The sequence below is a fragment of the Dendronephthya gigantea genome, unplaced genomic scaffold (assembly GCF_004324835.1).
Source record: "Dendronephthya gigantea isolate DGI-Jeju-01 unplaced genomic scaffold, DenGig_1.0 000011F, whole genome shotgun sequence".
Classification (NCBI taxonomy): domain Eukaryota; kingdom Metazoa; phylum Cnidaria; class Anthozoa; order Malacalcyonacea; family Nephtheidae; genus Dendronephthya; species Dendronephthya gigantea.
Window position 1 is genome coordinate 2099186 of NW_021163021.1, and position 15929 is coordinate 2115114.

The following is a 15929-nucleotide window of genomic DNA, read 5'->3' on the forward strand; positions in this document are numbered from 1 at the left end:
ACGAGGAGCGACGACCATTGCTTCAAAACATTCCGGGCGTAAAAATCGTGCAATTCTTTGAGAATCTACGCAATTTGTAAACTTATGTTAGGAATTACGAGCATTCAATTCGACACAAATATAATTTGGAAGGTTTATTCCATAAATAGAGCTACATAAGAGGTTAGGAAGAAACAACGCTGTGTTGTTTATGTATTGATAGATCTCTAATCTCTTACACGAATGACGAATATATATTATGTCAATAGCAAGTCAATACCTGGTATTCTGCATACAGTACATAAATGATACTATACAAACGGGCATTTTGTGCAGTAATCATATCATTTTGGCGGTATACAGTATTGATTATAAGTATATTGTTTTGTATTGATTTACACGTCGAAGTATCCACATCAGAGACATAATACATGCACCGCGGTTTATTTACATTATTTACAACGCAACTATTTTGGCTATTCTTAGAAATGACGGTAAATTGTTGCCATCATATAAATGTAGTGAATGTAGTCACAGTTGTTTGACGAAGAAAAGAGACTAAACTGAGAAAATCGCGCCCGGTTTACATGGGCAACTAAAATTGTAATCTAATAGTGACAGTATTTGCGACGTAACTTGAGTACTTTGAGTAATTTCCTTTTGATTAATGTTTAACCTAGTTCATTATATTTTTACTGGCATAAGTCAAAATGTTTATGTTGGAAAAACGTGTTGCTTAGGTATTACAGGGCATGAAAACTTTGCACTATCCTTGGATCCCTAGTTTCCAATTGTTGAGTGTGGTGCTGGTGTAGTATGGAGGTGAGTTGTGTTTGGCAGTTTTGGATGTGGTTGTCCCATGCTTGTTGGTGTTCTGGGGACAACTGAGTCCAGGGTTGTAACTTGATAGTTAAACCAGTGGGTGTTGTGTGATGATTGATGTGTTTATTGAGGATGGTTTGTTGGCGTTGACAGTAGGAGTGTGTTTTGTGGAGTTCAACCAGTTGGTTGAGGGTGGTGGATGGTGTGGCGCTTAAACTGGTGGGAATTGATGAAGTGTGGATTTGTGAAATGGATGGTTGCTGTGGGGCCAGAATGGTGAGGCTATGGGTGTTGGGAGAGGTGTTTATTGAGGTTGGGAGTGGGATGTTAGGGGACGTGGGTGGGTGGGTGGGTGTTGGCTGTGGGAGGGTCAGTTGAGGTTGAAGTGACTGGAGATGTGGTTAGTGTTTGGGAGGATAGGGTGGTTTGGGTTATGTTGAAAGTTGGTAGTTGGGTCCTGGTTGTGCCAGGTGCTTTGGGGAAACTTGGTGAATCTTGGGTGGTTGTCTGGGTATTGGGGTGGGTTGGGGAACTGAGGAATTCATCCACTGAATAAATGTATAATCATTTAAAGTACAAGAAATCCACTAGAAGACCCCTGAATGATTTACACATTTTAACACATGCATACACATTACTTGCAAAATGTCACTATTGGGACTCTGTTATTGCACATTTTCCTCATGGGGCTCAGCTGAAATGCTTATACAAGGGGTTTTTTAAAAAAAGAGAAAAACAGCTGCTTGAAACAAGACAAGTACATTACTGTTCTCTGGCACAGCTAACATCAAAATTGTTTATGATGCAAGCTTTGTGGAACGTTGTTTTGGAAAGCAGAAAAATTACACATCCGAAACACAATTTAAACAGATTCAAAGTACGTAAATAGAGTCGTAGTACGGTATGTGTTGCACAAGTTAGTAAAGTTTGTAGAAATATGGTTCGCGTGTTGGCAAATGCGTGATCTTGAAAACCTTAATTTTATACCTTTTTCGTAGGTCTAATAGTTTCTTTACGTAACTAATCTGGTAGTGTTGTATTCCATAATTTGCTTTTAAGTAACCACGAAGAAAAAAACACAAAGCAGCCAGGGGTGGATCTAGGATTTTTCAAACATAAGTCCAAATTTGGAAATTTTGAGAACATTTTTCAAATCGGCATATTGAGCAGGGTTCATGACAATGCCCAGGAAAGACATACTAGATTCCGCTTATTAACAGAGCTGGCGAGGGTCATATTTCAAAACACACAACTTCGCATTCACATATACTTTTATCCCCTCATGATAGCAATAGTTGATTTAACAGAAATTAAACAATATCCTCAAATAAAATAAAGAGAAATATTTCCACTGCTTTGCGTAAGATGCATTAGGTGTACAAGAACTTTATGAAACCATGCTAATCATAACAAACATAATGTCCACCTACTGATAATGCAAATTTTCAAACACTCCAACGAATGAGTAAGTAGGCTTATCCATTCAGGCATTTACGACGGGATAAGTTTTATAATATTATAAGCATAGGAACTAAGAAGATTATCAGATAAGTCCGGTAAATTCAAACTGACCAATCGCAATGCAAGAAATGGACTGATTTTGCCCCCTTAAGGTGCAAATCAGTCTGGCCACCCCACAAATCAGTCGAGATAAGTCCAAATGGCTTATCAAGCAATCAAATGAGCCGGCTGATCCACCTGATTCTGTGAGTTTTTTGCGTTTTACCGCTGCTCTGGATAAAAAAATATTGCTTTTTTTGAAACTGAACCCTTTAAACTGGACTATGATTGTAATTCTTATTATAATCTCGAAGGAGGTTAATTATTCATATTTCAAGATAAATTTGAATATTTAATTATCATTTTTACTGCCAAAAATACGCAAGTCACACGACTGACTGGACTTACCCTAGATCCGCCCCTGAAAGCAGCTATGTCTAGAGCATTGGCGTCTATCGCACTTTTATTGAGGGGGACCACATACATATAATACATATATTCTGTTGTGGCTAATTTATTTTAAAAACCATTTCACTTTCAATTAAAATCAGGCTGGCATAACAGAATATATGAATGAATATGATCTGGAAATTTTGGTGGTCATTCAGAAGCATGATTTAGCGTGACAGCTTGCGGAAAATAACTGTGCTGCAGTTACCCCTCTGGCGCCGGTTGTATAAAAACATTGTTAACTTTAACTATGATTAGTGCTAATCACTGTAGTTAAATCTTAATGACTATGATTAGTTAACTACACAACTTAACTGTGTTGCACACAACATAGTTTGTCGGATGATTAACTAATCACGTAGTTAACTAGCGGGGAGCTTGCGTGGGGTTGTTAAAAAGATAAATAGCATAAAGTATCTTGAAATTATTCACCGCTGATATTGATGTTTGGACTCGTATTTACATTTGATCTAAAATATTGTAAAAAATGCAATAAAACAAGGAAAAAGTTCAAAGTGATTCAACGAGAAAGGCGCTCTTAATATAAAAAGGGCCCTTTGAGTCAAACTACCCGTTGAAGTTGAAAATGAGATTCTAATCTTTGCTAGGATCGTAATTTGGCATGGACACGTCTCCCAAAGCAAAAATATACTCTATTGCTGCCGAAATGAAAAAAATATAAGAATATTGAAAGTTTACAACCTTCAACGGGGGATAACGGTTGACAACCTTGGTATTTGTTGAATTTAATATTTTCTCACTCTTCAAAAGCTCAAGATGACATTTTTAACTACGATTTGGGAAGTTAATGATGCCCTTGAGGGCTACTTTTTAACTACTTTTTAACTGCAGTTAGTGCTAATTACGTTGCTCTTACGGTGCTCTTAATATAAAAAGGTCCCTTTGAATCAGAATACCGGTTGCAATTAAAAATGGAGATGGCTAATCTTTGCTAGGATCGTAACTTGGCATCAACAAGTCTCTGAAGCAAAAATATACTCTGTTGTTGCCCAAATGACAAAAATAAAACCATATTGAAAGTTTACAAGCTTCGACAGGATAACGGTTTATCCTTTTCTGAGTGGATAACGGTTGACAACCTTGGTATGTGTTGATTTTAATGTTTTCTCACTCCTCAACAAAAGCTCAAGACGCCATTTATAACTACGATTTAGAACATTAACAATGTTCCTTATTTTACTGCATTTTTTACAATGTTTTAGATCAAAATACTGTGAATTTTTGTAAATACGAGTCCACAGTTTAGTTCAAAATCAATAACAGAGGTGAATAATTTTATGATACTTCATGCTATTTCTCTGTTTAGCAACCCCACACAAGGTAACTACATGATTAGTTAATCATCCGACAAACTATGTTTTGTGCAAGGCAGTTAAAGTTAAGGATTTAACTACAGTGATTAGCGCTAATCCTAGTTAAAGTTAACAATGTTTTGATACAACCGGCCCTAGGTCGAATTCTTTGGAAATAAAAAATACGTAACAGTTTTGACTTGGTGCCAGACACTTAGTATGAACGCATCCTAAAAGTACATTTTGAAAGGGTACAGTATACTTTACTTTCGAAACACCTTGTACAAATTATTAAGGATATATATACTGGTATTTAAGTAAATTTCTAAATTTATTCTGAAAATTTGGCAGAATCTGCAAATATAAAGCTTATTACATAACATAGCTTAAACAAAGCTTTTGTATCTCTACATACAGGACTGCTATCATAGTGGGTAAAATTTTAAAGGATCATTGGTAAGAGCCATATAAAAGGAGATGTCAGGACCAAGCAAATCTGAATCTAAGACTTTTCCAACTGGCTGTTTATATGGCCTCCAAAGGTCAAGACTTCTGTACTGTCTTACTGGTCATTTATTTATGTGATAAATTAGTCTTTTTAAAAAATGTTTCATTGGCTTTTGAACATGCACTGGTATGAAGAGGTTAACATGGCAACAAAATCTTCTAATTCCAACAATTTTTCTAAATATTTCTTCTGAACCTCTAAACTGTTGCATAAGGGTTTATGATAAACTAATGAATAAATGATAAAACTAATGAATAAAAATACATACAAAATCCATATTAATGATGGATACTTACACTTTATAAAATTATGAATTTATTCCTTTACATTTACTCATTCACTCACTCATTCATTCATTCATTCATTCATTCATTCATTCATTAATTCCATTCATTCATTCAGAATCTTGAAATGGAAAATAAAATATGAACCATAAAAACCACAACATATTAAGGCTCAGTTTACAGTATACTAATTGGAATGCTACATACCAAAATGGGTTAAATTAATTGAAGGTATTGAGAAATTGGGAAGATATTTACTTTCAAAGTCCCAAATAAATTTTAAAAATCTAAGCATTTTTTTCTTGAATTAAAGCAAACAATGACTTTGCCACCATGATACATTTAAAGTTGTCAATCTCCAGAGCAATTACAGTTGCGGCAATCATGCATTTCGAAAACTGTTGAGCAGTCAATCCAGTACAGTCTACACACCTATATTTTATCTTTTTACTTCTATAGGGGCTAATATATTTCAAAATGGATGCAGGGGTAGAGATGACCAACAAAAAAATTATGTGAAACATCACATCCAAATATCAAACCAATAAACACTAAACAAGGGAGAACACATCCCTTTGTATGGGAGCAAAACACACAGGGATAAAAATAGACCAATAGGAAACAAAAATACATTTTATAAGTGTTTTTGCCAACTTTAGACAGTTGGTATACCACATTTCAAGTGAAGTTGTTTCCAGACACTGCCTCAATGTTCTAACACAAGGTTAAAACAAGGTTTGAATCTCTGCACAAGAATGGATTTGCGTTAAAGAAGATTTTAATAATATTATATAATCATAATTTATATAGGCTTCAAAGTTAAGCAAGATGTATATAAATAATATTATTCCAAATTTCCAGAGAAATTATTATAAGTATACATACAATATACTAAAATATATAAATATAATAACTAGAATGCTTCATAGAAGAGAGGGTTAAATTAATCGAAGGTATTAAAAACTGGGAAGATTTTTACTCCCTAAGGACCTATATTTTATCTTTTAATTTCTATAGGGGCTTCAAAATGGGTGCGGATATCACATCCAATATCAAACCAATAAGCTGTGTGCAAGTGATGTTTTGTGTTATTTTATGGGATAAAAGAAGTAGAAACACTAAACAACAGACTAGGGAGAAGTGGAGAACATTTAGGAGAACCGGAGAACACATGTTTTGTATGGGGGCAAAACACATAGGGATAACAAGAGGCAAGAAAGTTGGTAAATATTACCTACAATTTAAATCTTCTTGATATTGTTTATGGTTAACAATGCCACTCTTGAATGTCCATACTAAGTGAAAATTATGCCCTCTAGCAACCACCTCATAAAATGTGTTCCAAAGAAAATTGATGTCAAAATATACATCTCTTTACTAGATTTTACAGACCAATGAAATAGAAAGGTACTACAACAACCCACATAAAACAACCAGAAATGTTTCCTCCAACCTCAAATGAATAATAAATCAAATAAAATCGCCTTTTGGCAGAAAATCGATAAAATTGAGCAACATTAAAAAATTGCGGCTGCTGGTGGCCCCCAGTGAGCTCTATATATATTTGGAGTAGTTGCTAAAAGTGAAACAAAGATGAGGACACCCCAGTCCTCCTAGGTGCGCGGTCAAACATTTTTCATTGCTTTGAACGGGAGTGATGGCTCGCACGAGGGCTCGCAAACCCCGAACTTTTGTGGTTTTTTCCATTTTAATGCCTAGTTTCCATTCAGCTGTTAGCCGTTGTTACATGTCTTTCCGTGTCTTTAGAATATTCGTGAAAGACCGATAACGAATTATAGGAAAAATCATGTCGATTCCTGTCTTTAGTCTAGGATTTGTTCAATCCGAGCGACACTGTCTGTTTCTCTCAGTCGTTATTGGTCTTTCACGATTATTCCAAAGACACAGAAGGACATGTAACAACAGCTAACAACTGAATGGAAACTAGGCATAAAAGAACAAGAATGGACAAAAGTCACAAAGTTGATTTTTTTATAGCAATGTGTTTCTCTGCATCTACCTTATCTGACTTGACTACTGTATTTTTCCACTACAGTGTGAGTAAATATGAATTTTTCGTTGTGAGCACAAGTACGCTTGAAACATTTGCTTTTACTCGGTAAATTTTGTTTTTTACCTTGTAATTTTGACACAGTTTAAAGACACTGATAGTCCTTTAGTTTTAAAAGGTTTTCACTTGAATGAAAAGTTCGTATAAATATGCCATATTTTTGTGTTTTGACTTTTGAAACTCGTACGTCTCGGATAATTTCTTTGCAAGTAATTGCTTTTATGGAAGATAGCTTTCTATATATCTTTTCTCTTGAAACTGAGATAAGGTAACATTTTCTTTGTATTTTTTGAGTGTATTCTGTTATTTGCGAGAATGTCAACAGCCCACACTCACTTCTCTTAAGATATTGCTCCTTTCTTAGCAAACTTAAGTGAAACGTAAAAATATCCTAATACAGAGCATGAGCATATAACTTTAATTAAAAATTCAACTATTTTCCACCCAAAATATGAGAAAATAGCAAAAAAAACAAGAATTCAGTTTGGCTGTGCACGTAGGAGGACTTGAGTGTCCTCCAATAGCTGCTTTAGTTTCCGCGATCTTTAGCTTCACTTGAACATTTTATTATTATGGCTACACCCTCACTCAAGTTGAGTGCATCCAACAGGTCGCACTCTACGCAAAATTAGGAAAATTATTGTACTTCAAGGTTCAGGTCCATTTTAAAGGGTTTAAAAACATTTTTAAAGTGGTATCACAGTAATACCACTTTAAAACTGTTTTTTAAACTCTTTAAAATGGACCTGAACCTTGAGGTAAAGTTCGTTTGTTTGCATGATTTCATAATATTGGCACATGTTTCTATAATATTGACTGTTTGCTTACATAATTCTATAATAATGACTGTTTGTTTGCATGATTTCATAATATTGACTCATGATTTTATAATACTGATTGTTTGCTTACATGGTTCTATCATTTATTGACTGTTTGCTTACATGATTCTATAATATTGACTGTTTGCTTACCTAATTCTATAGTATTGATTGTTTGCAATTGCTTACATGGTTCTATAATATTGACTTTTTGCTTACATGATCCCTGAGCGGGCGCAGAGCGCCTGCGAGGGTACTAATTCCACTCGGAGATTAGGAATTACACCCGGAACCCGGTAGAACATAGGCGAATCCAAAGTGCAAAGAAAGTAAAATGAGAAGAAACAAGATATATGAAGCATGACAGTTAGCAAAGATGAACCTGGATACAGTCAAGACAAAGCCATGTAAGAGGAATAATTTATAATCTGCAAACTTATAAATGTTTTCAAAGACAAAGGGTACGTGTTTACTTTGTTTATTTCGTATTTGTTTCACAATAAGAATGAGCCGTATCTGTATACTTTTCAGCTTTGTATGCTGTTTATTTGTTAAATTTTCAGCTTTTTATGCAAACGCATAAACCTGTGAAAGGCTATTACACTTTTGCTTTAACTTCAAAAAGTGTTTTTGAGAGTGTAATTTCAATTTTGGTATAAAAAATACACACTATATTTATAAAGTATAAAACTTTTAGCCGCCGGCGTCAACTTATTAATGAATAAAATAACATTTGAGATTTTTTCTTTGTCTGTGAAGATTTTGTTCTGTTTTAATCGTTTGAAAATTCGATTTTAAACCGTTACTTAAATGCTGGCATGGTATAATGTACGGACAATGTTTGAACGGGCAATGTTTACACTAGCTTTATGATTATTTTTGTATTGAATAATGCAAACATTAGCTATAATATACTCGGTAAAATATAGTAAGACTGATTTGAATTTTGTGTCATTTCATAATACAAGTTTAGGTCAGGTTAACTCAGGAAATTGTGTACTTGGTTTGAAATAGGAGGGGTTGCTGCATGCATGTATTTCTAGTTCTATAATATTGATTGTTTGTTTACATTCTATAGTATTGACTGTTTGCTTACATGATTCTATACTATTGATTGTTTGCTTACATGATTCTATTATATTGACTGTTTGCTTACATGATTCTATGATATTGACTGTTTGCTTACATGATTCTATAATATTGACTGTTTGCTTACATGATTCTATAATATTGACTGTTCACTTACATGATTCTATAATATTGACTGTTTGCATAATATTGACCCAATTAAGGTCCTACTTTTTTATTATATGGTTCTATAATATTGACTGTTTACTTGTATGATTGATGATGATTCTTTTGTATGAAAACATTCTATAATATAGAATCATGTAGGTAAACAGTCAGTATTATAGAATAATGTAATGGGTTATGAATGTAGTCTTTGTCTGGTGATTACTTTCATTAATCAAACCATGACTTGTTCATGACTATTTTTTTCTCTTGTTTTTTCTACTCACATATCTTGTTTGTGTTATCTCTTCTTTAGAGCCGAAAATGTCATACACGTTTACATTTGATCTTAAATTTCCAAAAAAAACATCAGAAACAAGCCACATATCGCAACATTAATAAACCTAAAAGAATTTATTGAGAAGGTATGTACAGTAATTGTTCTTGTTTGTTTTTATTTACACTAGCATATAATGCCATTTACAGATGATGCATCTTGACACATGTTTGATGAACAATATGCTTTCTAGACAGGTTTAATCATTTTTTACCATATTATACCTTGCCTGATATTTTGCATTTTAAGAGAGCGATAATCGTACACTGTAATAAGTACTGTTGTTACAGTGTACGGTTATACATGACCCTTACTGATTATGAACTCAGTATATAAGTTGGCAATTTATATTTTGTCCAAAGCATTTGCATAAATACAGTATGTAAGTATACTGCAGTGGATTACAATATTGGTTGGTATAAATTGGCACATTTCACTGATTCCATTCACTGACTCCATCAGATGATTCGGCGAATCAACCTGGGTGTTCATCAAACATGATTGACGAAAAACCCGAGGTGAGAATTTACTTCATGCTGTATTGGCAGTCCACTACTTGTAATTAATATACTCGATGATAGATACACTATTAAGGACTACATACAGCACACAATACCGTGTTAAAGTAGCTGTTTGTTTGCTTTCAAGTGTAGTACAGTAGATGTATACTAAACTGAAAAACTAATTAAAAACTTTTGTCATGGGACATACAGTAATAATTACTGTACATGTTTTCTCCATGAATTACATGATGTAGTGAAGCAATATCCTAATTAGCATTCAAGCCCTTGACACTGTGCTGCCTTTTGTTGTAATTTGCTCATAAATGACATCATTAACAAGTATTTAAAGGGACGATCGTGCAATGTGGTTGAATGTATCATGTTGTCAGTATTGCTATATGAAATGAAAGTATATAGATTTATTATATAAATACAGTGGAGATCATCTGAGTCCAGTCAATAATGTTTCTTACATTATGATAATTTACAAATAAATGATATCTTGTGAGTTAGAGATGATGGATATGTTGATCTGAACTTGCGTATTTTGATAGTAATGCCTCCAATGCATATCTCATTAATTCTCATGTTATTTAAGTAGAATAAGAAATGCGTATTATTATTTTTGTGGACCAAAGATGGTGAAGTATGGTGGCCCAGGGCTGCCATATCATATTTTAAATTATTTTTTCAATATATTTTTTTACAAATATAAATAATAAATTTAAAATAGATTAAATTCACCTAAAAGAGAATTGAAATAAATTTCTCTTAAATTGAAAAATAATGCACGTTGCCCAGAACTACCAATTGCCAAAAATTGTAGCATTAATATCTGTCGATACTTCAATGAAGTATCATGAAGTATATAGTATAATAATTAAGCGCGAAATATCATTTTGCCAATGAATTATAATAAAGTCGCTATATCACGCCATGTCCAAAATAAATAAATGGAAGAAGTTTGCCAATGATATAAAATTTAAACGAACAAATGCTTCAACCAAAAGAAAACAAATAACAATAACCCTGGGAAGAACACTATTGGTTCAAGTATTTTACAAAATAAAGAAATAACTATACAGCCGCTGGCAGCCAAAGCCACTGGGAAGGCTAAAAAATACAACGCACTGGACCGCAAGAATTTGTACCCTTCCCTTTTGAAGAGGTGAGCATTCCCAACATCGTTACCGCTTGTAACAAACATTTCAAAAAAAGACCAAAGGGTACATCGTGTGACATTCTGGCGAGTGAACGAGGCCCCTCACGCACGAAGATATCACAGTTACCAAACCTAATGTTAATCCATATAAGATTTGTAATGGTAGATGATGAGCCCCAATGTAGTCACGTTGGTCTTAGCTCGGTTGCAATGTTTAATGTCAACTCTAGCCCAGATCGATTTGGAGTGCCAAGCTCAAAGCGAACTGACCCAATTGTCCTGCCAAAATCAACCAGTGCTATTGCTGTAAAACGTCATCTAGAAGGTGCTTTTCATGTCCCTTCTAAAATTCCAAAAAGTCTTGGTGTCACAACAATGTTGAAGCTTGGTAAGGCAATCACAGATACAGAAATATTACATGAAACTGTGGAGGTATCAAGGTTTGACATAAATGAAATGATGTGGTCACAACCAGCATCTGCCCAGTTTACAGTTGAAAAGGAAGAATTGGCCCGGGGAGGTTTTCGTGCTGCCTACAAAGCAACATCTAAGTCAGTTAATTTTGAAGGTAAAATCTATATTTTCAAGCGATTCCTGCCTCAAACAGCTGAACTGATCACAGCAGTTAATAAGAGCCAGGAAGACCATGCTTGCAAAGCTATTCAAATGCAAGCATTAGCAAAAAATTTTGCAGATCAAGTTGTATCAACAGTGGAAAAGAATGGAAATAAAGAAGCATATGGAAAGCCATTCAGATATGTGGAAGCATATTTAGGAAAAGTCCAATCAACAGATGAAATTGTAACAATAGAACAGTTTATTTCTGGCAACTTTCAAAAGTATGTGAATAATGATGGATCACTGTGTCATAACAAAGACAAACAGAAGCAAGAAAAGGCTGAAAGCCTTGTCCATTTCTCATATGCAAAGTCCAATAATAGACTGTTGCTGGTTGATATACAAGGAAGTGAATACAATTTAACTGATCCAGAGATTGCCACTATGGGTAGTATATATGATGATGGTAACCTGCTCTTTTGTGCTGGAAACTTATCAACTGAAGCTTATAAGAAATTCTTCTCAGCTCATGAGTGTAATGTATTTTGCAACCTTCTTGGACTTGCACCTGTGCCAATAGATGTTGATCCCAAATAACATGTAGCATGATATAGAGGGATGTACAACTAAACAACTATTTGCAATCTTGTAAAATGTTAACCATTTTGTTTGATATTTGATTTTAAATTTCACTTTGATACTTAAAAGATGTTTAGTTAAGTTCTTTTATAAACAAACAATGAGTAATAAGAAAAACAAGTTTACATGTTACAAATTAATTTGTACAGTTTTGACATTTAGCTAAATAGCCCAAGACACTACATATTTTTAATTACTATTTGTGTCTGAGTATCTTTGTTTAAGTAATAAATATGTTTGAACAAATTCATTACACTTGCATTTTTCTGGCTGTGGTAATAAAGAAGTAAACAAGGCACCCAATTCTGCTGATAGAAAATCATTTGGGGCATCCAAGACACCAGATAGTTCAGCAACCTTTTGTAAATCTTCATGAGTAACCTTGAAACCTTTAGGACAGAAAAGGGATATTTTTAGAATGATTATACATGCAGGTTAGCAGTGGTATAACCAACGTTTGAAAGGGGTTTCAAATTAAGCACTAATGTGTAAAAACTCTCAGGAGTTCTTGAAAATAATGAAATTCCATTTCAATCATTTTGGAGTGAGATTTTAGAAATTGGAATTGGAATTATATTCACTTCCGGTCCTCCGGGCCTCCTCATTTCTCAACAGAGTTAAGCATACCTTGACAGCAGTTCTAAAGGAGAATGTGGGGAAGGCTTGTCCCCTTTGTAGTTAGCCTACCGTTGTCAGCCTGTTAACCCCCCCCCCCCTTAATTCTCCTGTACATAGCAATTTTGTTCAAAAATATGTATATCAATTAAATTTGACATTTGCCTTTCTTTTCCATCCCATATCTCTCTGGGAATTCAAAAATATGGTTGGGAATTCCATCTGCCATCAATGTTTCTCTTTGTGCTCTGATTCTTTGTGTGTTCCAGATAGTTTCACAGAATTCGTCAAGTTCTCTTTGCATCAGTGGGACCATAACATATGCAAGCATCAATCTAACATAAGAATATCACAAGTGAATACTGAAACAAAATAGACTACTTTTATTTCTGATTGCTAGTCTATTGATTACCTTTGTATTTCATCTTGTGGATCATAATGGCACTCCTCCTTTAACCAATTGAGACCCACTTTGAAGTACTTCTCCAGGCGATCATGCAACTCCTTCCACCATCTTTCAATCTAAGTGTATTTTTAGTAATATTTTTAACTTTACAAAAAATAAGTACACATAAATGGTAAAAGAATATGGTGTGTAATTTGGTTGAAAATGGAAAACCTGATTTGATGGTGAAGGGCCAAACAAAATTGAATCAGCTGGCTCTTCTAAATCTCCTTGTTGACTTCTGAGGTATGCATGAATAGTGCTCATAGTTGTTGTCTCAGTGCCTTTGTCAATGCGTATGTAGTTTGGCAGGACACTGCTTTCCAACAAGGATTGCAAGTACCACTTGCCAATAAATATCGGGTTAGAATTTGTGGTCCACACTTTTAGCCAAATCAATTTTCTACTGGCAGTGTCCAAACATCCGTATATTGCAATTGGGAATGTCGAATTTTGGAATTCCATCATCTTATCATGTCCATCCATAGAGTAAGTCCAATTTGGACCCGGAGTGACGAAGTCTCCTTTAGGTTTTTTTTTCTTGGCACCAGGTGCCCTTCTTGCTAGGCCCTTGGTATCAAGTTCAAACATCAAGTTATGAACTAGGGCTCTGGGGACTTTCAAATCATACTTTTGTCTTATCTTTTGAGTCATGGCTCTATAGCCAAGCATTGCACCTGGCCCGTCAAGCTCTTTTCGCACTGCTTCCCTTGTAACTTCTAAAGGTACATTACCATCAATATAATTTATGCTGAAATGCCTCATTCTTCAATCTAGCGTTCTTAAGCTCCATCTATAGTTTCTATAATCTTTCCTCACAAAATCTAAAATTTCTGAGCGTTGCATATTAGAGGCTACATATTTTTTTAAATTGTTCTCCAGTTGCGTATTGTTTTTCCACGATTCCGCCATTTTTTAATAAACGCACGCTGGCAATTGGCAGTTCTGGGCCACATGCATTATTTTTCAATTTAAGAGAAATTTATTTCAATTCTCTTTTAGGTGAATTTAATCTATTTTAAATTTATTATTTATATTTGTAAAAAAATATATTGAAAAAATAATTTAAAATATGATATGGCAGCCCTGGGCCACCATAGTGAAGAGAGGGCCAACAATGATGGGGTGTCTCAAAAAATGAGAGAAATTGAGATGAGGTTATATATAACGTGCCGAGGGAAAGTTGGAAACGTTTTAATTAAATGAAAATCTAAGAAACCAAAGGCTATGCCTGTAAAGGAAAATAGAAAGAAAGTAAAAGGAAAACCACCTTAATCAATGGTGGAATAGAGTTGAACCAGTAGGATATAACACAAATTGGCACTGTTCTAATATTTTGTATGACCTCTTTTTATTTCAAAACAGCTTTGATGTTTGTTAGATAGGGTAAACCAGTTTTGTTAGAATTAATGGTTCATTCTATTCCACAATTGATTAGGGGCAATCCACTCTTTCCTTCTTTCTTGATTTTCCTTTGCTTGAGAAGCCCTTGCATTGTTTCGCAGATTTTCATCTAATTGAGTATGAACTTGATACACTAAACGTTTCCAACTTTTCGTTCTACACATGTGTATAACCTCATCCCAATTTCCTGCAATTTTTTGAGACATCCCATCATTGTTGGCCCTCTCATTGCCATCTTTGTCCACAAAAAGAATAATACGCATTTCTTTCAAATTAAATACGATGAGAATTAACAAGAAATCTATGAGAGGCATTACTATCATAAAATACGCAAGTTCAAATTAACATATTCAATCTTTATTGTAAATTATCGTAATATACAAAACATTATCGACTGGACTCAGACGTTTGATCCCGACTGTAATTAATTAATGAAATTGTATTTGTATAGGAGCAAAATCAAGTCGAGTCATTTGAAGCAATGGATGCAACTGACAGTGACTCAAGTGATGAATCCTGGACTCCCTCTGAATCAATGTCTGCATCAGAACCTGATGACATACAACCTATTAAGTCAGAAACAAACCAACTGGCCGACATTGATGTACTTAAGAAAATCATCACAGACGAAAACTCAAAAAAAAGAAAAAAGTGAAAAGTAAAACAACGCCGTATTACCTTTACAAAGTCAATGAATGCTATGGTACTAAATCACAGTTTAAGTTGAAGGTAACTAAAGATAATTTTTCGTTGGAACTCTCAAAGTTAGAGCAAAGAAGAAAGAAACGAAGGGTTATTCCATCCAGCATTACTACAGATGCCAACACGACACCAGACGCTGGAGTCCAAGCAAGGACCCCCAGAGGAAGCTAAAATTGAATCCAGGTGCCAGAGTGAAAAATAACAACTGCCCATTTCAAATGGCTGTAAAGATAGATGCACAAAATAACTGTGTTATTGATATTGAATGGGAGCACAACCATTCACTATGTACTTTGGAGTCATCAAATTTTAAGGAATTGTCTATAGCAAGCATCGAAGAAATTAAGAAGCTGTATGAAGCTGGTGAAACCCCATCAACTGCACGCCAGATATTCCTGAAGAAATTCCAGTCTAGCTGCTTGAACAACCTAGACTATCATGTGAAGAATGCAGATCGCTCAGTGGTACCAAGGAGAAGGGACTTTTGCTATATTTATCAGCAGTATGGCAAGGAGAGATTTGGCGGAAAGAATGGTGAAATGCTGGATAAACTATCTGCCAAGTTAGATGAGTTCCAGGAAGCTAA

At 34.6% G+C, this 15929-nt stretch overlaps 1 protein-coding gene across 1 annotated transcript; it reads right to left on the minus strand.

Moving 5' to 3' along the window:
• Positions 1–12366: 12366 nt before the first annotated feature.
• LOC114518673 lies at positions 12367–14002 on the minus strand. Its single transcript, XM_028538678.1, has 4 exons — positions 13412–14002; positions 13205–13314; positions 12958–13127; positions 12367–12566 (listed from the first exon to the last, which is right to left on the minus strand). The coding sequence occupies exons 1-4, from the start codon at positions 14000–14002 to the stop codon at positions 12367–12369; spliced, it is 1071 nt and encodes a 356-aa protein (XP_028394479.1).
• Positions 14003–15929: the final 1927 nt, after the last annotated feature.